The sequence below is a fragment of the Centroberyx affinis genome, unplaced genomic scaffold (assembly GCF_046629955.1).
Source record: "Centroberyx affinis isolate AG114_WGS23_722 - 3 ecotype Tasmania unplaced genomic scaffold, CSIRO-AGI_Caff_v1 ptg003378l_1, whole genome shotgun sequence".
NCBI classification, from domain to species: Eukaryota; Metazoa; Chordata; class Actinopteri; order Beryciformes; family Berycidae; genus Centroberyx; species Centroberyx affinis.
In genome coordinates this window covers 120698-145501 of record NW_027281367.1, presented here as the reverse complement: position 1 = coordinate 145501, position 24804 = coordinate 120698, and the positions used below count along the sequence as shown (strand labels likewise).

At 43.3% G+C, this 24804-nt stretch overlaps 1 protein-coding gene across 1 annotated transcript in view; it reads right to left on the bottom strand.

The window, feature by feature from the left end:
• Positions 1–24804, bottom strand: part of adgrb2 (adhesion G protein-coupled receptor B2) — a 132758-nt gene that overhangs the window by 19138 nt on the left and 88816 nt on the right. The window contains exons 17-26 of the mRNA XM_071538952.1: positions 19819–19922; positions 19239–19341; positions 18528–18678; positions 16369–16438; positions 15392–15458; positions 12916–13001; positions 10519–10617; positions 6810–6909; positions 6094–6165; positions 3523–3615 (exon numbers count right to left, since the gene is read on the bottom strand). Coding sequence (XP_071395053.1) covers positions 3523–3615; positions 6094–6165; positions 6810–6909; positions 10519–10617; positions 12916–13001; positions 15392–15458; positions 16369–16438; positions 18528–18678; positions 19239–19341; positions 19819–19922 — 945 coding nt within the window. The remainder of the gene's footprint in view (positions 1–3522; positions 3616–6093; positions 6166–6809; positions 6910–10518; positions 10618–12915; positions 13002–15391; positions 15459–16368; positions 16439–18527; positions 18679–19238; positions 19342–19818; positions 19923–24804) is intronic.

Below are 24804 nucleotides of genomic sequence, written 5' to 3'. Positions count from 1 at the left end.
CAGGACAGAGGAGTAATGGGATCTATCTATATTCCATATACCGTATCCAATAACCCAGATGTTCTGATGTGACTGTATAGAAAAGGCTGTTACCATGGTGACACATATTTACAGTACTTATAAATAAATAATGCCTCCTATGAACAAAGGAAATTACAAAATATTGTTGTCTAAAGTCGGTCTAGAAATACATTTTCAATCCTGTACAGTGAATTTTGTTGAAAGAATGTTGCTCCTACATTCCCTATTCAAACCAAAAAAAACGGTGCTTTATAAATGTGAAAATATATCAGTTTCTTGACATGCACGACTTCTGCGATGTATTTCAATTTGCTTCAGGAGATCCAAAGAGTCTCTGACAGAGACGAGTAAGAGATTGTGGAGTTTTGCCAGCTACACAATATGCCTCATCAGTCACTTTGCTGTCATTTAAATGCAAAGAGGGGCAGCAATTTACACAGCAGCAAAACTATTATCTGCTGTACCAGTTGAAGCAAACCTTTGTCATCTTCTGGCCAGGCTTTTGCTTAGATGGTAAAAATTATGAAACACTACAAAAAACGTTCAGTTTATTCGCATAACATACTCACAACACAGACTTAAACCTGCCCTCAAGATTCAGATTTCCCATGTCAAATATTTTTGGGGGAATCTGAAAATTATATTTGTTTGCTTTGATCCAGAACTCACTGAAGGGGATTTTAGTGGTAACACTACTCTTTAGGGTAACACAAAAAGCAGAAAAAAACCCACTGGCAAACCCAGCGGCCGTGGATAGAATGAAGGAAAGCTCCGGTTTGTGTCTCCAACATGGCCACCGCTCAAGTTTCCTAAACTTTGTGTGAATGTAAAGCTCATTGCTATGCTGTTCCGGTCCTCTCCTCTCTCACGATAGAGCCGCCTCCTGTTCTCGGCGGGATTCACTTACAAAAGGCTTTGTTTGGATAATAAACTACAGATTTTAGACAGTTTGGGCACGCCACAGAGGCAGAGAGAAAGAGGAAGGGGGAAATGAAAAATTGAAAGAGAGAAGGAGAGAATGTGTAAAGGTCTCGGAGGAGAGGAAAAGCTCTTAGTACGCAAATCACCCGCAGCACCGTAAATGGGTCTGTGCTAAGTGGACGAATGAGGATATGGAAGAACCCCCCCCCCTCTCTCTCTCTGTCATATCCAAATTCACAAAAACAAATCATCACGATTTTAACCATTACACGCTCTCTCAGTAATAGCCTCAGAGGTTAAGTACAGCATAGTGAGCCATCGAGGTCACAGTTTCATCATGGTAATTCCAAGTATTTGGTAAAAAGACCATAGGGGATTGCAGTCCTGTTGACGCAGGGAACAGACCTAAGTTCACTGCTGAAATAAATACAAAAGAAGCAATGGCAAAGGATATACTATAAATTCTACATTTTTAGGCTTACTTTTACTACAAGTGCTAGTGGCCGCATATACGGTAGGTCACAGCTACTTCTACTTAGATTTAAAGGTGCAATATGTAATCTGACCAAAAGTTGATGCAACATGATGCAACATGAGAATAGATGAGATGTTAAATTGATTATGACTTTGGTCAGTTAACGTTTCTTCACATTTGATGCTTATTGTTTTACAGATTGCACCTTCATCCAACTATAGACTCTGTGGACAATGAGCACAGCTAGCTGTCCTGTCTACAGTTGACATACTGGTTGGCCGCTGGTATGGTTGTGGACATTGTTGAGGATTGGGTTATGGTCGTGTGCGTGGCTGTGGTCATGCCCGTGGTTGTGGGTGTGGTTGCTGCGGGGCAGACTGTGGTAACAGGCTTGCTGGCCTCCCTGCTGGCATGCCTGGTGGCACGTCGGTGGGAGCGGCTGCTGGCGGCAGCCCAGCACGCACGGCAACGTGCCGTAATGCAGAGAGCCGCGCCGCTGCCCGCAGTAGCTGGCGTTTGGACGCTTCTGATGGGGCGGGGGGAAATGTGATGGAGAGAATAAAGTGAAGGCGTGAGCGGAGGAGAAATGAACTTAGTGGCGTAGGGGGAGAGCAATGAGCTTTTCTCTGAGATTAGCTGATCTAGTGATTTTTGCCGAAGATGGCTTTGTTTCAACTTTAACAAGAATGTCTAGCTACAGCTCCAGATTTTTATGATGTCTCTGTATAAATGTCATGGGTTTTAAATTCGAATGGGATTCGGTGTGGATATAGCAATAACACCTGAGAGGATGTTCTTCACTGTAATTATGGGTATGACGCTGATGTAACCAGCGGCAGCATCACCAAAGTACCCATAATAATGGTAATGAATGTTCTCAAGAGTATCATGGCTTTCAACAACAGATGAAACAGCGGTTGAAACAATAGTTAAAAGCCATAATCTTACGCAGTTGCTCATGCATGCTGCTGTCTGAAAAGTTTTCTTCAAAGTAGCGCACATACATAATAAAAAACAGGAGAAACCAAGAGAGATTACTAGCTTCCTTAATATCACAGAGTTGGCATCTAATTAAACATGGCTAGCTGTGGCTTTATGGGGATTATCAGCACATACAGTAGGGAACACATTTGCATTGATAACACATATTAATTACATATCATAATAACTTATAATATATAAATAAATATACTTATACAGTAGCACCTTTTACCAAAAACAACATTGGATAAGCAGGTTATATATGCTCCTCTAAGTTATGAAAACACAGAAAAGAATGTGTCATAATAAGTTCCCTGTGCAGATTGATGGCTCCAATGTTTAATCTTGATAACCTCAGAGGTGCGTTCAGGAGCCCATAATCGTTACCACGAACGCGTCTAAGGGAGAAATAAAGGGAACAGCGATGTGAGAGTCGCAGTAACTCATGCTCTCATACTAGCGGTGTGACCGTGGTGACATTGGCAAGGCAGTTCAAGTCTATATGATTTATCACACTATTAGCCACATTTTGGAACACAATAACCTTATGTGAGCTCCATGCTCTTCGAATAAAGATGAGAAAGTTTAGGGTAAAGGTAAATAAAAGTGCTGCAGTGTCTGCTTTGCTAATACATGGAATAGTCGCGGTAATAAAAGTGCTGTTTCTCTACACTTCGTAATTCAGATACATATATTTTCATCTTGCAGGAAGTGCAGACAACTGGAATGTCAAAAGTTTATTGCTGTAAAGTGATTGAATGTCATTATACTGTTACGTGAGGTGTCATTCGTTGACATCCACTCTTTATGTCCAATTACGCCACTGTAGGAAGTTAGTTTCAGGTTGGGGGCTGCAGAGTTAGGGAGTGAATTTCCATTTGAATGGAAAATGGAATGGTAAATTTGGGAAAAAACGTTTTAGCGAAAATGCATGAGAAATAATGAATTCCTTTTAAAGGAAAAAATAAAAATGGGAACCAGGTATGAGTCTGAAGACTTCGATCATGGCAATCATGCTTCTTCTTATTACGGGCTGAAGCTTCTGGGAAACTCAGCCCTGGTTAATGTTAGTCCGGGGCAGGGCTTATGGATTGCAATGCGGGATGAAATGGAATGCTATTCACCATGATCTGCACCTGTCCGTTCTTGCAGGAGTCTGGTGAATTCTCGCTGTCGTCTTTACATCCCCCCATCCGACAGCGCACCGCATCCTGCACCTGGGCGGGGGAGGGAGGGGGGGGGGGATTAATATGGAGGAACGGAGGTGAGGGACAGGAAGGGAGAGGAAGGAAGGAATGAGATACAAAGGACAGAAGTTAGTGGAGGAACTTCACTCGCGATTTCGAGTTAGTCCGGCGAACGCGGCGAGCACGGGGAACTCACTTCTCAGACATTTTACATTCTAGTCGCTGCAATGACAGATGTTCGAGGAATACTCAGGCATGTCAATATGACAAATAATGTGAAGGGAAAACATGTGTTCTTCACAGTATTAAGTATTTCAGCATGTAGCTTATATAACAGACAGTGGAGTGGTACGTAAAGCACGCGGCAGTACTTCAAAGGCCCATCCGATATAAGCCTGCCTTGTGAGATCAGTGGCACATGGTCTTAATTAAAAGGAAAAGCACAGTATATAGACATTATAACCCCTGGGTTGTTCCAGTGTCATATTGTTTTCACTTTATTTATCCTCCCACATGCGGCATCTGAGCAAACATGCATCATCCAGCTGTCAAAGGATTGGTTCTGAGCTCCGGCTCCAAATCAAATGGATCCCTATGCAGAACCTCTCACAGAGCCGACTGCAAGTTTCTTCTCCCACCCATCAGGCTCTGTATTATAGATATCTTAGTAACTTGCTGAGCGGCTACATCGTTTCTCAATGTTGCCGCTGTCAGATCCCATCAGAATCTCATGAGCGGAAACATGAGCGCACATGTAAGGAGCAGTACAAAGAGAAGCATCTTCGCTCTCAGTGGGTGGTCTCATCCGTGTGTGTGTGTGTGTGTGTGTGTGTGTGTGTGTGTGCTGCTGCACATGAGATTGGAGCAGCATCCATGTCTGATGAATACTGCATGGACTTGTGTATTGCCTCCATTGTTTTCTGCCCTCCCTCTCCGCTCTCTCTATCCATATACATTCTCCATGGCATTTGCTCCCTGTTCTCTCTGTGTGTGTGTGTGTGTGTGTGTGTGTGTGTGTGTGCGTATTGGCACCCGATGCAGCCAATTCTGACTTCAAAGTGAAGAGGCCCTCTATGGGTTCATACTACTCTCTGCCTCCCTCTCTTTCTCCTCCTCCCCTACTATCATCCCCCGCTTCTCTATTAAATCACTTCTTTTCCCTCCCATAGATCTCTGCGTGCAATCTCTTTCCTCCCTCCCTCCCTCCCTCTCTCTTTGCTAATCCACTCCCTCTCTCTCTCTCTCTCTTCCTCGCAATCTAGCCCTAGTTTCCATCCGTCCCTTCCCTACCTCTTCCCTCTCCCGTCTAATCACGAAGCCTCTAACGTCGCGCACGTTCGCCGGCTCGTCGCTCCTCCACTGATCTCAGCGGGCCGCCTGTGCCGCCGTGGTCCTTTCATTCTCCACAATACCGTACATGCGCCGGGTGCTCGGCAGCACGCCACGCCACGCCACGCTCGCTCGCGCATTTTTGTTTCTGTAGTTTACTTCACATAATAACTGGCTTTGTTCTGCCTTCTCCCTCGTTTTGCGCCGCAACGCTTCGGCGTCTCCCCTTGTTCCTCTCCACCCACCCCCTCCTCCCCTCCCTGCGGTGTGGCACTCCCCTTTGCCGCTTGTTCTGCAGCTACGAAGGATTTACGCTCAAGTCTCTGGCAGGGGATTTTCATACATTTACAAAAAAAAAAAAAAAAATAATAATAATAATTCCTGGATTTACTTTACCCTGATCCCTCCCGCTTTTGTGATATTGATTTAACGTGGCTAAGCATTCCAAGCATTTAGAAATTCACTTACACTATGCGGCGTATTCAGTATCATAATGATTTGTAGGATATAGGCAAGGGTGTGTGTGTGTGTGTGTGTGTGTCGCGTGGAGGGGCCGTTGACGTCAGCTAAAGAGGAAACATTTACAGTTATGGGAAATGGATCGCATTGTAGATCGATTAATTGTGGCTAGTGGGATTGTGACTGTGTTACTCCACATAGCAAGAGGAGCCTGTGTGTGTGTGTGTGTGTGCGTGTGCGTGTGTGTGTGCATATGTGTGTCTATGTCTAGGGTATGCACCCGTATGCATAATGAGTTTAAAATGCAGCATCTCAGGGGGCACAGTAAAGCCCCTGGCAAATAGGCATTGGGGGGCATTAGACAGGGACTTATCGTCTTATTCCATACAGCATCTTAGTAATCTCTTTAATGCGGCCTCGGATCAGTCGGACAATACTGCGCTATCACACTGTATTATGATGAAGTTGCAGCGCAGCATCGGACATAAACACCGCGCTAATCCCTCTCTTGTCTGATCCTCTCTTATTCCGCCGTGACTTCAAAATGACCTGGAAGCGAACATGACATTTGCCAACATGTATCCCACCTGTCGAAGCGACAGCGGGTTGTTAAGGTCGCCGTGCGCTGCTGTTATTAGAAATGGATGAACAGTACTTTGCTGGGATTCGCTGAGCTGCCTGACACTGCACAGCAGAGGGGAAAAAGGAAAGTGGGCTCACCTCCCGGCGCATGGCACAGTGGACGGTGATGATGACGAAACCTTGGACAGAGTCGAAGACGGCGAAGAGGACCTGGAGGAGAGCAAGGAACACATGCTTGTTAGTCATACCACAGAATTATATTACTGTATCTTTTTGACCAGAGGATGAAATAACTGGGAAACACTGATGTGTAAATAGAACACTTACATGTCAGTAATCATTGGATTGGATGGGAACACTGATATGCAAACATTTAGCCAGCCAATCCATACGTTTCTACTTAATATGTTCTTGACACATTCGAATTGTTGGTTTTGCTATGTTAATATCTCATTTTTTTTTATATTCTACTTTTTTTCCTTTGCTGTATACTGTTACTATTTTACTGCTGCAAAGACCCAATTTCCCCTCAGGAATCATTAAAGATTTATCTTATCTTATGTGTCTCTATGGCCAAATGTGACCAAATGCTATGAACCCAGGCTCATTGAACTTCACAGGAGACCCATTTTACATCAGAAGAAGAAAATGTGAATGAAAATGTATTTTTTTGATTCATTAATCAATAATTCCAACAAAATAATGGATTGACCCCTATGTGCAATGTAGCATTTTAAATCCCTGAATGTCCCACACTACGGCTGCTTTTCCATGTTGGCTCACAGATGTATGTGTGTGGGAGTATTTGTCCTCATGCTGACATGAGCGTGTAGCGATGTTGTGAGACAGATCACCTGGAATAGTGTGGAGCGTCGGTCTGTAATGGCGAGCACCGCTGACATCCAGGTCAACGCCAAGAGAGGAAGAACCACACAGGAACTCCACAGGGAGGCCCTGAGAGAGAGAGACGGAGACAGGGAGAAGGAGAGAGGATGGAGCGAGGGAGAGAAGGAGAAGGAGTGAGGGATTCAGTCTCAAACCGGACCAGGGTAGGTGCAGTCACACAAGTCCACTTCATGCACTTACATCAGCCGTCGGTTCAGTGGTGGGCACTTTGAAACTGATTGGCACACTGAGGTTTGTGTGAAATCTAATATTCTCCCAGAGAAGTGGGACGATGATGTGTAATCATGTAGATAGCTATGAGACTGGCAATTGCTCACAATTATATGGCTGATGCACACTCAGTGTCATGCTGGCGGACTGTGAGATGATAGGCAGAGGCACACCCAGGGAGGGGGAAGACAAGTCACTGACAAGTACTGACATGGGGGCTTCTGAGGAGTGGAAGTGTATTTGTGTGTGTGTGTGTGTGTGTGTGTGCGTCTCTGCATGTGTGTGTGTGTGTGTAACTTCATGGAGTCAGACACCAATTTAAAATGTTCATGCTGTTTAAGCGCATATCCATGGTTTTATAACCGTCCACCTGACAGACAGACAGCTCTGTCTAGCTACGCTGAGACATAATTCACATCCTTTCATAGGTTCATGGCAAAATGAATAGAAGAATAAAGCCAAAGCCTCCTGCTGGTGTGGACCGTGGTTTAACCGCACGACACAGTTCGCCCTCTTATTCCTTATCACATGACCACAATGTCGGCTTACGCTGTGTTTGAAAAAGTGGCATTCAAACGTTACAAGTGTGCCTCATCATACATAATGTGTGTATTAATGAAGAGTTCTATTCCTGTGCTGCAAAATCATATTGGAGAAAAAAGTGTGGAAAGTGTTATAAAGTTGTTATCAAAGTTGAGAAGTTACCCTTCCATCCATTGAAAAAGTACCACAAAATATTTTAATTGTGTGCTATTTGTTGTTGTTTTGTCACATTTTTCAAATGATTTGTATCTCATCTTGAAATGAAACTCTCAAGTACTTGACCTTAAAGCTATTTCGTATGTCAAACTACACCCAGCTTATTACACTAAATCATAACGTGGGGCTGCAATAGAGAGCATCCCACCCGTAGATGTGCCCAAATTAAATTTTGGTGTTGCGTATCTGCATTTCTCCACCCACCTGAAGTGATGAATCAAAACTTAAAAACAAAAATACAAGCTCCGTCCAGAGAAAGCTGGACTCACCAACATTAGATCTTTTGCCTCTCTTGTCCCTTTGTTATCCGTTGGTATCAAGCATCACAGACCGGCCAGGTTGGTAAACATGAGCATGCTGTGTGTAGTTTAATGAAGTCATGTTACATGACTTCTGGGTATTGAAGTTAAATTTTTCCCTACAGTTACCTCTCGCTGCCATTTGGAGCTGCCAACACGCAAAGTTGCCTGGTGAAGCTTTAAATTGGATGGGTGAATCCAAAAGGTTTCCAAACAAACCATCATCTAGTTCTATGTCGTAATTCTTTATTGTATACAACTGGTGGGATAGTACGTGGTTTACCAACAATGTCAATGGGCGACGCCATAGGGATTTCAAGTCCATAAAGGTGAATGAGGAGGTGAAAGAGGGCATGATTCACACCCTAAGACCCTGATCTGTTGACTAGAACTGGTGAGTTAAAGGGCATTCTTGAATATATTAATGCATCATGAATACATTAGGCCAGACAATCTCAAAGGAAAATACTTTCTTTACTTTTTGCCTCATTTCCTTTACCCCACCTCTATTTACATTATTCATTGGCCACTTGCCATTGCATGGCTTTGTTTTTATAATGTGGGGAAGCTAGCTTGAATTCACATACTTTGAAACATCATTTTCTGCTAAGGTAAGGAAACTTAATAGAGCAAGAAAGCAACAAGTGCTTGCTTGGAGAACAGTGATTGGTTGATACCAGGCATCTAAAACAACTTTACAGCTGTCACTTCCAACATGAACTATACTCATGCAGAATGCTTGGATTCAAAGGCAACCGAAAGTTAGGGTCTGAAAGGAACAGCGATGCTATTCACGACACAACGCAGTGCACAATGACAGATGATGGCTTTGTACTGATAAGGGTTTCTGTCAGCAGCTCATTTGAAGGAGCTTCAAACCGAATGCTATCCGGCGTGCAGCGAGAGGTAATGTGACTAAATGACATATCTAACAACAGACAATACGCAATGATCTAGGTGGGTCTAAGGTACCAAAGAAATAATTGGACTGAGTGAAAAAGTCACTAATCCCAGTATGGTCCTGCAAATACACAATGACAAAGACTAACTGATAAGAGCTTGTTACTGGGAATAGGCAATTTCATCACATTACCCCCTCAGTCACAGCGTCCCTGTGAGACAATACAAGCGAGAACCGAGATGTCGCCTCATGCAGGGTGCTTTTAAAAAACAAACACAAAGCCATAATAATGAGCGATTCACACAAAAGGGCTATCCAGGGACATGGTTAAAAAGATGCATAGCATTGCTTCCAATATGTAACGCAGGAGGAAGGCTTTTCATCCGAAGAGCCTGGCTGCGCTGAACAGAAAACCATGACAACTGCTCTCCCATCAGGAGAAACAATTACCAGTCGATTAAAAAAAAAAAACATCTCACAATGGCACCTTCTAAAATGCCATCACTCAGTAAGTAAGTGATGGTTGATATTAAACTTAAGTTTAGTTCCCAAACATGTCACTGCAAGATAGGAGATTGGAAGCTGTGCTGCTTCACTTTGGTTTCCCATTTATAGTTTTTGGCACAAATCTACTCGTGTGGGTTCATGATCAAGCACTTACCAGTATTGTATAATCAGCGATGTATCAGTGCATTCATTATAATCTCAAATGTGCGCTTGCAAATATGAAGGACAGAAAAGCTAGGTAAAGCTACACTGCTGATATAAAAAAACTGATATAAATAGCTATGCCTGTAATGTTGTTGGCTGATCTTTTCAATGCTTTGTCTTTTTTTTCATCATTTGTCATTTAAGCCTATGTTGTGGTCATTTGATAAGATGTGTGCACTGTATCCACCAGGTTTGAGTCAAATAGGATTTACAAACAGTTTTTATCCTTTAGTTACTGCAGTATTTATCCTATTAAGATGCATAGGTGGAGTTTACCGCATAGGGAAATAAAAGAAGAGCCAGAAAGTTTAGACAATCACCGGAAAGTGTTTGGAAGCCAATTTAGCGACAATTTATGTGATTGACAACTTGCCTGACACTATCTGAATTGCCCTGATGCAGTAAACCTCAGCAATTTGGTACACCAAGCAGGTTAAAGCAAACACTAAGAACGATTCACAAATACTGTTTGACCCAGGTCAGGTCTGCTCTGTAAGACCTGAGGAAAATCCACGTTAGATCAAAACGTGCTCTCATTAAATGGTGGCGGCTTGCTGTGCAGGTGATTTTTTCCTCTCATTAGTTTGTTTTCATCCAGACAACCCTGAATGACGTCCTGCATCATCACCGGCATCCAGAGATAAAAGGATGGAGGAGAGAAAGAGAGAGAGAGAGAGAGAAAGACAGCGAGAGGACGATGGAGAGCAAACAAGAGATAGAGTGAGAGCTGACAGAGAGGGAGAGAGACAGAAAGAGAGAGATGAAGATGGGACTAACATGGCGCTGCTGGCAGTAGAGCTGGACATAGCGGTGCTTGAGATCACGCCACACTTGGAGCATTTCAGGAGCAGTCGGCTACGCGCCTCCGCCGGGACACTTCAGGACACACACACACATACACATACACATACATGTATGGTGGGGGGGGTTGGGAGGGGGATTATGGAAACACACACAGTTATGACAACAGGTGAAATGTGGAGGTGGCACGGTCGCAAAAAGAAAAAGAAAAAAGAAAAAAGAGTGGAGACATAAAGAGAGGGAGGGGGAAAAGAAAAGGGTTGGGGGAGGGAGGGAGGGAGGGGGAGGAAAAGAAAGAAAGAAAGAAAGAAAGGCAAATTAAAAACAGATCTCAAAAGGTAGCAGCAATGAAAAACAGTCAGAATACAAAGACTGATTCAGAGCAAGTAGAGAGAGAGAGAGAGAGTGAGAGACAGACATTGCAATGTTACAGCAGAGTTATGTGGATTAACGGAGTACAATGAGACAGACAGGACCTACAAGGCCTGAGCCATCTTATTCTGCTGCCAGTGTGTGTGTGTGTGTGTGTGTGTGTGTGCGTGTGCGTGTGCGTGTCTGTGGTCTACGTTTGGCAAAAGCCTTGACGAGGTAGCATAGTGACAGTAATAGACTGTGGACTGTAGACAGTGTTAACCTTGCAATTGACAGTTATGGGAAATGATGGACTGCCATAGACGAGAGCACATTGCACTGTGTGTGTGTGTGTGTGTGAGAGAGAGAGAGACAGAGAGAGAGAGAGAGAGAGAGCAAAAGAAAGTAAATACCAGGTGTGTTCATGAGTGCCAGTATAGTGTAGTGAAGTTTGTATGTGTGACTGTGCATAATGAAGCTTCATGAGGGTGTAAGTGAAGAACAGCTTCTTCCTTTGTTTGTTTACTTACAGTTGACTACTCAGAGTGAAACAGTCTGTGTATCCGTGTGTGTGTGTGTGTGTGTGTGTGTATCGCCGAGTGTAGAATGATGGGGCCATGCACGGGCTATGCTACATTAGCGCCCCATCACAGCTCATTGCCTTAGTGCCAGCCACATCCCCACGGCTTCATAAGGAAATACATTACGCTAATGACAGCCTGTCCTGTTAGCAACACTACAGACTGCTGTGTGTGTGTGTGTGTGTGTGTGTGTGTGTGTGTGTGTGTGTGTGTGTGTGTGTGTGTGTGTGTGTGTGTGTGTGTGGGTGGGTGGGCGTTTCCATGCACCACACTTCTGTGTCTTGTCGAAGAGGAAATACGCTTAACTAATAGGATACAGCAAAGGACATTGTCTACAACAAAGAAGGGCATGCTTGTGTGTGTGTGTGTGTGTGTGTGTGTGTGTGTGTGTGTGTGTGTGCGTGTTTGTACACATTAACTGGCTTAATCTCAATTGCATCACAGGGTAACAAAAGCTAATCAACCCCCCGGAGAGCCAATCTCTATTGTTAACCCTTGCAGCCGCCTGCAAAACATCAATTTAAATTTGTACAAGAGAGAGACATCGGAGAAAATGTAAGGGGAGAGATAAAAAGAGAGAGAGAGAGAAAGATGGAATCAATGTGTATGGAAATGAAAACATGGATTTGGCCCCGAGAGCTGTGGAAATCTCCACTCATTGGATTAGTAAAGATGACAAACAACCGCAAATGGAATTAGGGAATGTATAATGTTGCGTGCGCGTGTGCATGCATGCATGTCCTGTATGTATTGCATGTATGCATAGACAGTGTGTGTGCATGTTTGTGAGTGTGTATGTGTGTTTGTGTGTGTCTATCCTTCTGAGCAATTGCTATGCAGAAGAAGAGCAGAAAAAAAAATCACCTTCATATTTACTGGATATCAATAGTATATAATGTTTCATCCACATAATCCTAGTGTTTACCAATATGTCATCAGGCTACCATCTGCCATTGATTTTGAGATCCACAATAGAGTTTCCGTTCTTGGGCCGCCCTGTGTCACAGAAAACTGAGGCAAGAGATGGAAACCATATGTGGGAGTGATAATGAAATACAAAATTGTTTGATTCAAGAAAGCCACAGAACAGAGCAGATGTCCTGTCATTTCGTTGCCAAATTGGACAGTATTTTGTTGACTGTGCTCAAAGCGGGCGCAGGTGTACATGTGGGTGTGTGTTTAGAGACCCTTGAAAGCAGTCTGAGTTAGTTACCATGAAAATGTCTCCATGAGTTTGCATGTGTCAAAGGGGACAACACGTCTAATGAAGCGGATATGTATCAACATATCTCAGCCAGAATCGTGTGTGTGTGTGTGTGGGATGAGGAATCAGTGCGTGCTTTGTGGGAGTGTGCCTTAATGTCTTTTGTGTGTGTTTGTTTGTGTGTGTGTGTGTGTGTGTGGGTGTGTGAGTCACATAGGGCTTAGGAAGTTAACTTACCCTGCTCGCTGCTTTTTAGACTTGTCTGAGATGCCGTCTCGAGACATGAGCTTATTAAACACCACAATTCCAATCAGCATATTCACCTAAGAGAGAGAGAGAGTGGTTAAGTGTTTGTGCAGCAGGGTTATGAATGTGTGATTTAACTTGTACATAACAGCTGTTCACCTAATATACAGTACACTCATAGTACACTACTTAAAACACAATTTAATTGACTTGCTGTTATGGTTTTGTTGGTTTTGATTTGTTTAATCTTGCATTGTTTTTTTTGTTTTCTATCTTATTTTATGTACTTATATTTATTCTAACTATGTTTTAAAATGGGGTTTTTGTTGTAGATCCTTACTATTATGCCTTCATGTAAAGCACTTGGTAAACACTGCTTTTAGGTAAATGCAAAGAGTATATAGTATATAGTCAAGTGTAGTCAAGTTTATTTATACAGGCCTTTATCACAAGCATGTCTCAAAGGGCTTTACACACCATATCATATACATGTCATCTACCATACTACATACATTTTATTTTCAAATATGTCATATACAAATAAATAAAGCTATAACTCTGGGTGGTGATTTTTGTGTTTGCGGTGACTATTTAAAAAAAAAAAAAAAAGATTGCTTGTCAGCCTGCCCTGTCTTAACGATGAGGAGCGCACCGCTAAGCCTGACAAACATCTGGCCATACTGACCCAGTGGTACAGATTCTATTAGACACACACACACACACACACACACACACACACACTTAGCTGAGCCACATGTAGACCTTTTTCCACTCAGAAATCCTGCCCATCTGGGAGATTTTCTATGTCCCTTATAATCCTCATTTCCTATACTCTCTCTTCTTCTCTCCCATACTCTCCCTCCCTCCCTCCCTCCTTTCTCTGCCGAGTTCCCGTTTGGTTCCTCCTCTGCTGGTGTTGATGTGGATGTCAGCGGTGCAATGCATTACCAACAAACGCCATTCACACTCTACATACCTATACTGTATATGTAATGCATACCTATCCTGATCAAGGCCTGCCTTGCTTCCTCCCTGCAGCTGTCACCAACACCAGCTTCTGGGTGTGCAGAACATTTTATATATTCAAAACACGGTTGCTGGAAATCCCGAGCGCGGAGCTGAGGAGCTGAACAGTCGAAGTCTGGCTTTCATGTGGTCAATTGAATTTCCAGTGTTTCGCAGCGAAAGACTGGAATTTGGCAGAAGCCGAATTCTCACTTAAAACATGTTTCTTGTTAATTCTACGGTGCATCTGGCTTCTTTTCCATTTGGCCCAAATTTCTGTCTCTGATCTCATGCGCCTATCTCTCTGTATAATAACTCGCGTGCGTTTCTGCCGCTGATAGCTACCTACGGAGTTCCAGATTGCGAGGGGTAGCATTGCCATGCCAGTCATGTCTGGCCCCGGCTCTGTGAGTCAGCATCATCCTGCTCTGCTATATGCCCAGGGCCAGGTTCATTAATTAGAGAAGAGTCCTGTGGGAAGGTCTGTGTTTCTCTGCCCGACGTCCCACTTTCATTACAGCTGTTTGTAGGAGCGGGGGCCCCAGCCACAACACCGGGGGGCCGGGGACCAGCACATAGCAGCTGGGGAGGGGAAGCCTACATCTACATGCGTATCACTCTGCACACCTGTGATGTTGCCTGCTCCATGCTAACCTTCTGGTGAGTAAGTATGCAAGTGGCAGATGCACATACACACACACACGTGAGCAGAGACATGCACAACAGCAACGACAGGAGTAATTAAGCTAAATTTTAGCACCCCATCCAGACTTATTAAGTTTATTGGTGAAAATATCCACCCAGAGATTCCTGTAGACACCACTAACTAATCCTAGAAACAGCCACGTATACAGCAGGGGACAAACGCAGATGATTAAAACGCCACTGAGATCCAATCAATGCGCTCCAACAAAAGCGTTATATTTACTTCTACATAAAAATGTCTGTGTTTTACAGTAATTGCCCAAGAAAAGGTCGCGGTACGAACGATAGCGCCAGCACACAGTTAGTCACTGGATTTAAAGTCTGGAAAACAAAAAAGCTTAGCCTGAAACATATTGGGGCCCAGTGACTCATGCGTTGTGAAGTGGCTTTAAGGGCGAGAGATTTGGCCGGTGAGGTAGAAGGAGAATTCAGTCGTCAGTGCCCAAGCTCTTGTCTGTTGGAATATTGTTTCATCCAAGTTTTCCGGGCTGACATTTTAAACTCAAGGATCAAAGTGCTCAACTTATCATTCTGACATGTACACCCGGGGTATGTGTGTGTGCGCGTGTGTGTGTGTGTGTGTTAAACTAAGGGGAAATCCTCAGAGGTCAATATGCAGCTGCTTAAAGCCCCAAGCCTGGAGACTAACATGTTAAAGCATTGGTAGAATAATTCAATGCGACCAACGAGAGAGTGAGTCTGATCCAGCTGACAGCGAGGTCAACCAATGGGGAGAGACCATGTGGGAGAGACTCACCAATACAATGACAGCAGCAGGCCCCACGAAGGCATAGAGCAGACCGCCCTCCAAGGATAACCAGCAACTAAGAAAAAAAAAAAAAAGAACAAACACAGAAAATAAATATCCCAACCACGAAACACAGCTTTATTGTCTGACTACTGTTGTGTAAATTGTGATCTGACCACATTCCAGTCTTGCATCTCAGTCCCTGAGAGTGCCAAGTGCTTCACCACAACAAGTAAACAACCAATTAATGATCATATTTACTTGAATTTCTTAAGTGAGGGATAAAGCACTTTCGTTCTATGGGTAAACTCCTTTTATTTTCTATAAACATGGCCCTTGGTACTGAACAAATGTATTATGTACATCAACTAAAAAACTAAAATATCCCCGAACTGTAAATGATCTTGTGAAATTTCATTCGGTTTGAGAGCTATTGAGATTTAATGAGTTCAGAATTTGTCCTCCAGTGATGTCATTAGAGCATACTGAAACCCCTCTTGATTGCAGCTCAATAAAGAGGAAAAGTAAGATGAAAAACACACGGCCCAAAAGCTGAGAGTGGTATCCAGTTTTAGTAAAATACAGTTCTGGAGTTAATGAGTTGCTTAATATGTTTGAGTGAGTGAGAGGGAACTGTTCGGGAAACAATTCACAACAATCAAACATCTAATGAACTAAAGATTATAGTGAAATTGTTTCTGGGGGAATCAATTACACCTCAGATTGGGGACGAAAAAGAGCTCAGTTGTATGTGTGAATTGCCTGTTTAACGGTAAGCCCAGTGGAAATGGTCCATTATGCTTTTTAAATGTGCTGCTTCTATGGAAATGACACATCCAAAAAACACATTCCATAGGTCACATCATGGTTCAAGTCCCTGAATATGAATGTGACTCATTATGAATCTTAAACTTTCACTAAACTTGATGGCCAAATGTGTAAATTGCCACTAAATCTCCAAGCACGTGTCTGGGTGTGGTACTCACTAGCTGGGTGTGCCGTAACCCCTGGCTCTGGTGAAGCCCACCGACACGGCTACAACTAGGGCTGGAAGACCTGCGGGCGAGAGAGAGAGAGAGAGAGAGAGAGAGAGAGCGGGGGGAAGAGATCAAACGGGTGAGACAAAGGATAAAAGAAAAGCGTTATTGGGGCAGATGAAGCATGTCGGCCTCATACCGTATTCCGGTGCGAACAGCCCCGCGCCGCTCGTCCCATTCAAATGTTAAGCAGCACATGCAACAGTGCGTAACATGTGCATGTGTGATTGAAATTGACTGAGCTGCTCGGTAGGTAAGCCTGTCAGCGCAACATGTGCTCTGTGAGAAGTCTGACACAAGGCTGTAGCTTCGGGCCCCGGAGCCGGGCTTAGATTCGAGGTCATCGCTACAGGCAAGGAAGCTCTGTTTTTTTTTAACATATTTCAGGACATTCTCTATGCGTTCCCTTCTGACACCTTGTCTGTTCATCTGCAATGCACATTAACACCACTGTTTTTCATGGTGCTGTACTCCGCCATAGGCTACCAGTGACCTACACATGCACAATGTGTGTGTGCGCGCGTGTGTGTGTGTGTGAGAAAGAGAGAGTGGAGTGAAATAGGTTGGGATGGTCAATAAGTCATGCATTAATTAGCTAAATCAAACAATTTCTTTGTGTGTATGTGTGTGTGTGTGTGTGTGTGTGTGTGTGTGTGTGTGTGTGTGTAAATGAGAGAGAAAGGGAGTGAGAGTGAGTGTCACAGAGCGCGTGCCAGGAAAAGAAGGAAATATGCTGGGCCTGTAATGAGCTTGGCTCTGAAATATTCATGTAATTAACAAAGCTGTGATTATGGCTGCAAATGAAAAGCAATTAGAAAAAGTCACATTAACATTAACAAATAAGATGGTGAGGAGCCAGGCCCGTCCACTAACTAGCAGGCACAAAGTTTCAATTAGACAACAACATCTATCTACGTAGCATTGAACCCCTATACATACAGTAGACATACACACACACACTCTCTCTCTCTCTCTCTCTCTCTCTCTCTCTCTTTCTCTCTCACTCACTCACACCAAAAACACAGATACAGGCAAACAGAACGGCATGTGCATGCACTCAGTCGGTCATACACACACAAACACACACACTCTCTCTCTCTCTCTCTCTCACACACACACACACACACCAAAAACACAGATACAGGCATGTGCCTGAACTCAGTCGATCATACACGCACTCGCTCACTCTACTGCTATCTCACACACAGATCCAGTCACACCCCAATCTCCTGTTACCATGGCAACTGATTTCAATCAGATCATTTGGGGAGAAAATTGCAAAGATGGACGCGAGCAGGATAAGCTTTTTGATCCCTTCCACTCAGTTTGCTCTGCTTGACCGTTTCATGCATTTCAGATATTTCTACAAACTCACCCAACCCCCATTCTCTCTCTCTCTCTCTCTCTCTCTCTCTCTCTGTCTCTGTCACTGTCTGTCTCTCTGCCTGTGACTGTACGACACTCTCTACCTTCTGCCTCCTCCCTCTGTATCAGTTAAGGGCATCAGTGACTTGGCAGATTAGATCGGTGGGATCAATAGCGAGTGAAATGAACAGGAAAAAGGGGGGGGTGGGGGGGGTGCAGCTGTAATTTTTAGGACTATCTCCAAGCATCTTGCCGATGTCGTGCAGATGTTATCCTACGCACTTATTATCCTCTGTCATCCCTTGTGCCCATTGGGTTGTGGTACATTGAGAAGCACTGCAAAATATGGATGGTGTGACACAAAGAGTGAATGGAAGAGAGGAGATGTACAGCTGAATAGCACAGAGGTGGGAAAGTACCTTTACTCTGTAGGGTGTGAGGCCTCCTCTGTGTGTGTGTGTGTGTGTGTGTGTGTGGGTTTGGATGGATGAGATAAGGTTAGATTAGATCAGAAACTGTAATGATTGCCTTGGGAAAAGAGGAACATGTGGATTGCCACTTCAAGTAAAAATATATGAATCAAATTTGTTGAAAAATAAATGAATTTACGGCAAATTGAAAGCAGTGGAACACACCAAGACAAAGAAAATGAATTAGACAGCATGCTTGTGTGTGTTGCATGTGCAATCGTGTGTGTGTGTGTGTGTGTGTGTGTGTGTGTGTGTGTGTGTGTGTATGCTCACCCCAGCCGAGGCACAGGAAACGCTTGCGAATGAGTCGCGACCTCATCTTGCCAATGACAGCCAGGTAGGACTGCCACGCCTCCGTCAGCACCCAGCAGAAGGACGCCAGGAAGAAGAAATGCAGGAAGGCAGCAGTCACAGTGCACAGACCCTGCAGAGGAAGAGGGAGAGAGGAGAGAGAGAGAGAGAGAGAGAGAGAGAGAGACAGAACACAGACCTTTGGTTAGAGACATTTCCCCCCCCAAAAAAAACTGTGAAATAAGAAAGGTAATTGTGTGCAAAGTGTCAAAATGAATCATCTTTTCGGACTAGTCAGCAGTGTGAAATGAAATCTCTGCAAACTAAAGAGGAGAGAGAGACACACAGAGAGGTGGAAGGAGGGAGGGGAGGGGGAGTGAGATCGTGTAAAAAATTGCATAAAAGAATATTAAGTAAAAGAGTGATTCGACCTGCTCTGCTACTCCTCTTCTTGGTGAATATGGTCGTCATGGAGGGTTTCAGGGCGTTGTATGCTACAAAATGTCAACCTGCCATTTTTGGAGCTCCACTATATGAACTTGCTCTAACCTTGATGCCCCCTGTTGTTTTTAATTGTGGCAGCTTTGTTTCTAGGGCTGATTATATATAAACATTATTCCTGGAGTCAGTACATTTTTGTTTGTGTGTGTGTGTGTGTGTGTGTGTGTGCGTGTGTCCATGATTGTGTCTCACCTTGCTGAGCGTTTGAGATTGTCCCACCAAAATCAACATGTTGGAGGCCAGGATGGAGAGACAGAAATTCACCAAGATGATCGATCTCTCCGAACGAATATACCTACAAGACGGAGAGAGAGAGAGAGAGAGAGAGTGAGAGAGTGAGAGAGAGGGGGGGGGGGGGGAGAGAGATAAGTAATAATGACAGAATGATGGACTGAACTGCAACTTGTTGGATGTGGCAGAGTCATTAGCTGGATCTTGCCATCTGTTATGTGTGTTATCTAAGCTAATCGCCACCCCCTGCTGCTCCCACGCCACCCATTTGCACCCTATTAGGCCTCATTGGAGTTTTGGCATGGCAAATGCCACATGCAGACCCACCCCACCACACCCCACACACCACCACACACACACACACACACACAAAATCCCAATTTTAATTGGCAATGGAAAGCTGAACAGTCAGCAAAATAAAAAAAAACCTCTGTCTGCACAGGAGACAAAATAGACGAAAATAGACACTTGCATGTGATGCTGTCGAGTGTGTGTGTGTGTGTGTGTGTGTGTGTGTGTGTGTGTGTGTGTGTGTCCTCACCTCCAGAAGGCAGCGTAGATTAGCAGCAGGATGAGCAGGGCGGTGCAGGAGACCCCACAGCCCACCATGAGGGGCACCGAGGGCATACTGGTGGGACCCATGTCCTGAAGAGAGAGAGCGAGAGAAAGAGAGAGAGGGAGAGAGAGAGAGAGAGTGTTACAAAACGACATTAATTTGTTTTTCTCCTCGACTGGGTTGCTGTTTACTTACTGTGAGGCATACAAGCCAGTGATGCATCCTGCCTAAAAAACCTTTTAACCTTTTGCTTTCTTCTAACAAATTGCATCTCATTCAGATTACATTTCAGCTGTGCCCGCTAAAGCAGTAATAAGACCGCCCCTCCGACAGGATGAATAGACACCTTTCTGTCTCTCGCTCTGTCTCTTTCACTACATTACATGCTGTAATTTAGCCGAATTACCCGCAGACATCCCTAGATGGAGCTAATGTGTGAGTGTCAGTGTAACCAGGCTGAAGGGCATTTATACCACAGTGTTTTCACTATACATAGGCTATTCAAGCCTTTTCTTTACTGACTGCTTTTTATCTACAAGTCAAGTCAAGTCAAATTTTATTATTATTTTATTATTAAATTTAGTTGTAGCCAGGTATTAAAAACACATTCAATCCATCATAAAATACAACATGATACCGCACCGTATCCAATGTGTGCAGATAAAATGTCTGTAGCTCCTTCAGATGGAAAAACTGAAATTATGAGATGTCAAACTGTATGGAGAAGCAATTATTAGGGCTGGACTGTCAACACCATTTTAAACCCAGGTCTATTTCACTTGTGTAATTTGTACACTGTTATGTGTGTGATTACCTTTGGTCTGAATATGAGCCATATTTTCAAAATGGAATACCAAACTATCAATAAAGTGATTTGAATGCATCTTCACTTTCAGCAGCCTGGTGCAGTTTCACCTGGAATATTAAGGGCAAAAAGTGTTGAGCATTGACAGTGGACATTTCAAACTTTTAATTTAAAAGTTGTTCAATTTCATATTGTATTTCATTTTATACCTCTAATTTTTAGATTGGATTATCTCGGTTAGAGGTTAGAAATGCAGGTATATTGCATTTTCTCCCTATGTATATGCCCCCGTAGAAAAATAAATTAGTTTTTAAAAGCAGATTTTCAAAAATGTCTCCAGGGGGGCATCCTGCCTCAGACCGCCGCAGCATTTCTGTGTAAATGCCCTTCTAAAGATTGTGTTTATGGCATTTCTCCTTTATTATACAGTTTACAGTGAAAAGAGACAGTAAAGATGGGAGAGAGGGGATGCAACAAGCAACAAAGGTTCCAGGCCAATTTTAAACCCAAGGTGTTTACATCACAATAATAATATAATAACTTTATTTGTATTTCATACAAAAGTGCAGCTCAAAGTGATAATATTGGTCAACAAAAGTAAAACATTTAAATTGCATGGTCGGTATTTCAGCCAAATGAACCACGGTCCACAAGTTACTCTTTTTTGAGAATTTTGTCCCTGCCCCTTTCCCAGTCTGTGCACGTCACTGACAGAAGAGCACTGCCACTGACTTCAATGAAAGGGCAGTAAAGGTCCATTCTTTCATTTGTTCACCATTCATTTACATCATTCGTCCCCTCACTGCTCCAGCCACAGCTCCAACACTGAGCAGACTGGTGGTTTAGTTAACCAAACATTTTTCAGATACAGAGTTTCTTGGTTGAGATAAACAGGTGGAGCAAAAAACCCCACAGTTTTTCAGAAGCAACTCTGGTCAAAAGATATGTCAAGTAAAAAATAGAAATTGTAATCTGTTATTTTTTCAGTCATGACCATGGCATTCATGATGTTGCCAGGTCAGCAGACTAACTTGGAAGGTCAGCTAGGCTAACCAGCTAACCTAGATAACTTAGTATGACTAGATTGCATTTTTTCACTTAGTAGCAAAAGTGCTAGGCTTCATAATGTAAGCTAGCTTCTTTCTTACCTGTTGCCTTTTTCACTGGGCTTCAGTCTAAAATAACTCAGCTGAAAACTGTGGCTCTTTGCCTATTTAGGTTAACTTCAACTAGTGAGATTGTTTCTGCCCCCGGAGCTGCTCTGCCTCAAAGAACTGTTTGTAGAACTAAAACTCCCAAACTGCCAACAGCGAATGTCGCTCAGAAAGTTGAACAGTCATTACTCAGTGAGCTGAAACTCACTTAGAGAGGGATATTGATGCTAGAGTATCGAGGGTAAACTGTATTGTGGAGGTCCCAGTGCTCTGATGCAGCAATTGCTTAACTTCGATGTCTCCCTGTGAGCAGTAATTCATTTCATAACTAATAATATGTCTTACTTTGAAGAATGGAGAAAACTCTCCTGTGGTAACTGCGGTGGAATGATCAGGAGAGCCGCATGGCACTGATGTCCAATGTTCTTGACATCCTTTCAGTGGATGGAATCACGGTAGCAGGAATACCTCTACCCAAATTAAATTTTTCTGCCATTTCCCATCTGAGCTAGGTTAGTGTGAGAGGATGACAACTAATTCTGCTAAAAATTAATCACGGGATGGGTGGGATATAGACTTTGGATAATTCAACTTCAATCTGATATTATAATCTGATGAAAGGGAGATAACAAAAAATAATGACTTTTTTTATTGGTACCTGGAACATTGTTACTAGAATTGAAATGATTTGTCACAGTACACTAGTCGTTACTGGGAAAATGATTATATTACTGTAATGTGTTACTAAATAACACTGTACCATCCAGCACTGGTCATAACTACACTTAGCAGTGACAGTCAGGAGGTGTCACATGGGCCCAGTTGGACCAGGGAACTCTGTTTTCTTATTTCTTACAGTGCCTCACATACACACAAGTAACAGCTTACCAGCATCCCTGGAAAAATCCTCAGGAAATGTGTGAGGGAGGGAATCCCTCAGTTTTGGAAACATTCCAGTTAGTGAACTCATTCGCCTATGTAGATTAAAAGTAATCCTTGGCATGCTTCCTGGTTAGTACCTATCTATTAACTCTTCCTTAGATGTAATCCCATTGGCGTCCCCCCGCCCCCGCCCCTCCCCTCCCCTCCCCCTCGTCCTTTAAATTACAGGCTGCTAATTACATGTAATTAACTCTAATTTGAAGATTCAGGACATTGATAGATGAAGCTGGATGAACATCAATTACACATAATTATGCTATTCCAAAACTAATTACTTACTTAACTAGTTCACTTGTATTTACCACCTTGATGGCACTTATGGACCTTGTCATCAGATTCACTCTATTTACCTTCTGAACCACTGTGATTGACACAACCAGGCTTGAAGAGCCCAGGTGAAATGGCTAACCAATTGGCAAGGCAGAGCATGTAGGCAAATCGGGAGCTTGTAGCTTCATGCTGGCTTAAGGAAGGTTGTAAAGCTTTAACATGTACACCCATCGTATGATTTCACATGTCCAAGGGTATAAAGCACCGGAGCACGGTGTATAATTAAGCTATTTGGGTCATGATGTACAACGCACCTCTGCTTTGCCTCCCTCCCCAGGTGTGCCTTTGAAAGGATGAGGAACAGACAAATTAAGCTGAGTGGAGAGCATACACCCCGCTGTGTCCCAAATGGGCTTGATGTTTGGCCTGCTTTTAAGTTTTCAATCACACAGTTTACCTCAATTTACCTCCTAGGGTGGCTGGCTTTCCCATTCATCCCAAAGATTTATCACTGTACACACACTGTACAAGGTGTCTTTCACCGCCCCCAAAAACACACATACTCCCACACAGAGGCATGTGCAGACAAATGTAGCAAGTAATTGAAAGTTGTAACGGTTTAGCTGTGTGTGTGTGTGTGTGTGTGTGTGTGCGTGTGTGCGTGTGTGTGTTTAGGGTGAGCTGAAAGGCTGACTGACAGTGAGTGAAGCCTACAGCAGACTAGAAGACTGTTCAGGTCTAAACGCTTGCTGTCCGGTAAGGAAGCTACTCACACAAGGTGACTGGACAAAGATGGGCATCGCAAGAAGAGGTATCACACACTACACCGTTTCTGTCATTCAAAAACCCGTACCCCTTTCTCTCATTTGACATTACTAAATAGCTGTTCTATCGTTCCTTGCTTACAGCTACAGTTTAATTTACATTCCAAATATATTTTGAAGTGACATCTTTACAAGAATAACACTGATTGGGAATTTTGTATGAGACTTCTTTCACTTAATTTGTAATTGGATGTAGATTGATCCAGGCATGCCGCCATTTTATACTATTAAATATGAGATTCATTCCTCCAAATGAAATTGTATAACAATCAAGAGCAATTAGAGTTGGGAATCTTGCTGATGTAAACTATCTATATGAGTGGGTGTTGTTAAATGTGACTTATCTTCCTGTTCATTTTCTTTTTCTTCCCTGTCTAAACTCCCATTGGCTGTTGGCTGTCACTCTCACATTGCAGTTTTGGTGAGTCTTGTACCACTTCTCACCACACAAGCCAGACAAAACCAAACATGTTTGGAAGAAGTCAAGTCAGATTTAAATCAGGCTTAGAACTGGCATTGAAATCGTCTAGTCTGACCTCAGCTTGACAGAGTGGGGAGTTGAAGAAAAGAATAAAGAGAGAAAGCAGAAGCTCAAGTCAAGTGTATTTATACAGCCCTTCATCACAAACATGTCTCAGAGGCCTTTATAGAGAACGAGCCTACCTAGATCTAACTAATCAACAATCAATCACAAAACAAAATGATGCAATACAGAAAGAAAAGGAGTAAAAGAAGAGAGAAACACTTAGAAAGAGAGGGGGGGGGGGTGAGGATAAGAAAATAAAGAGGAGATGAGTAAGAGGCAGAGCGAGAGAGAAAGAGAGAGAGAGAGAGTCAAAGCATCCCTTTCAGTGGTTTTCCCTGGCCCATCAAAGGAAGCCAATTTCTCCAGAGGAAAGTGGAATGGGTCGGAATACCAATACGGCACACAGGCACACACACACACACACACACACACACACACACACACACACAA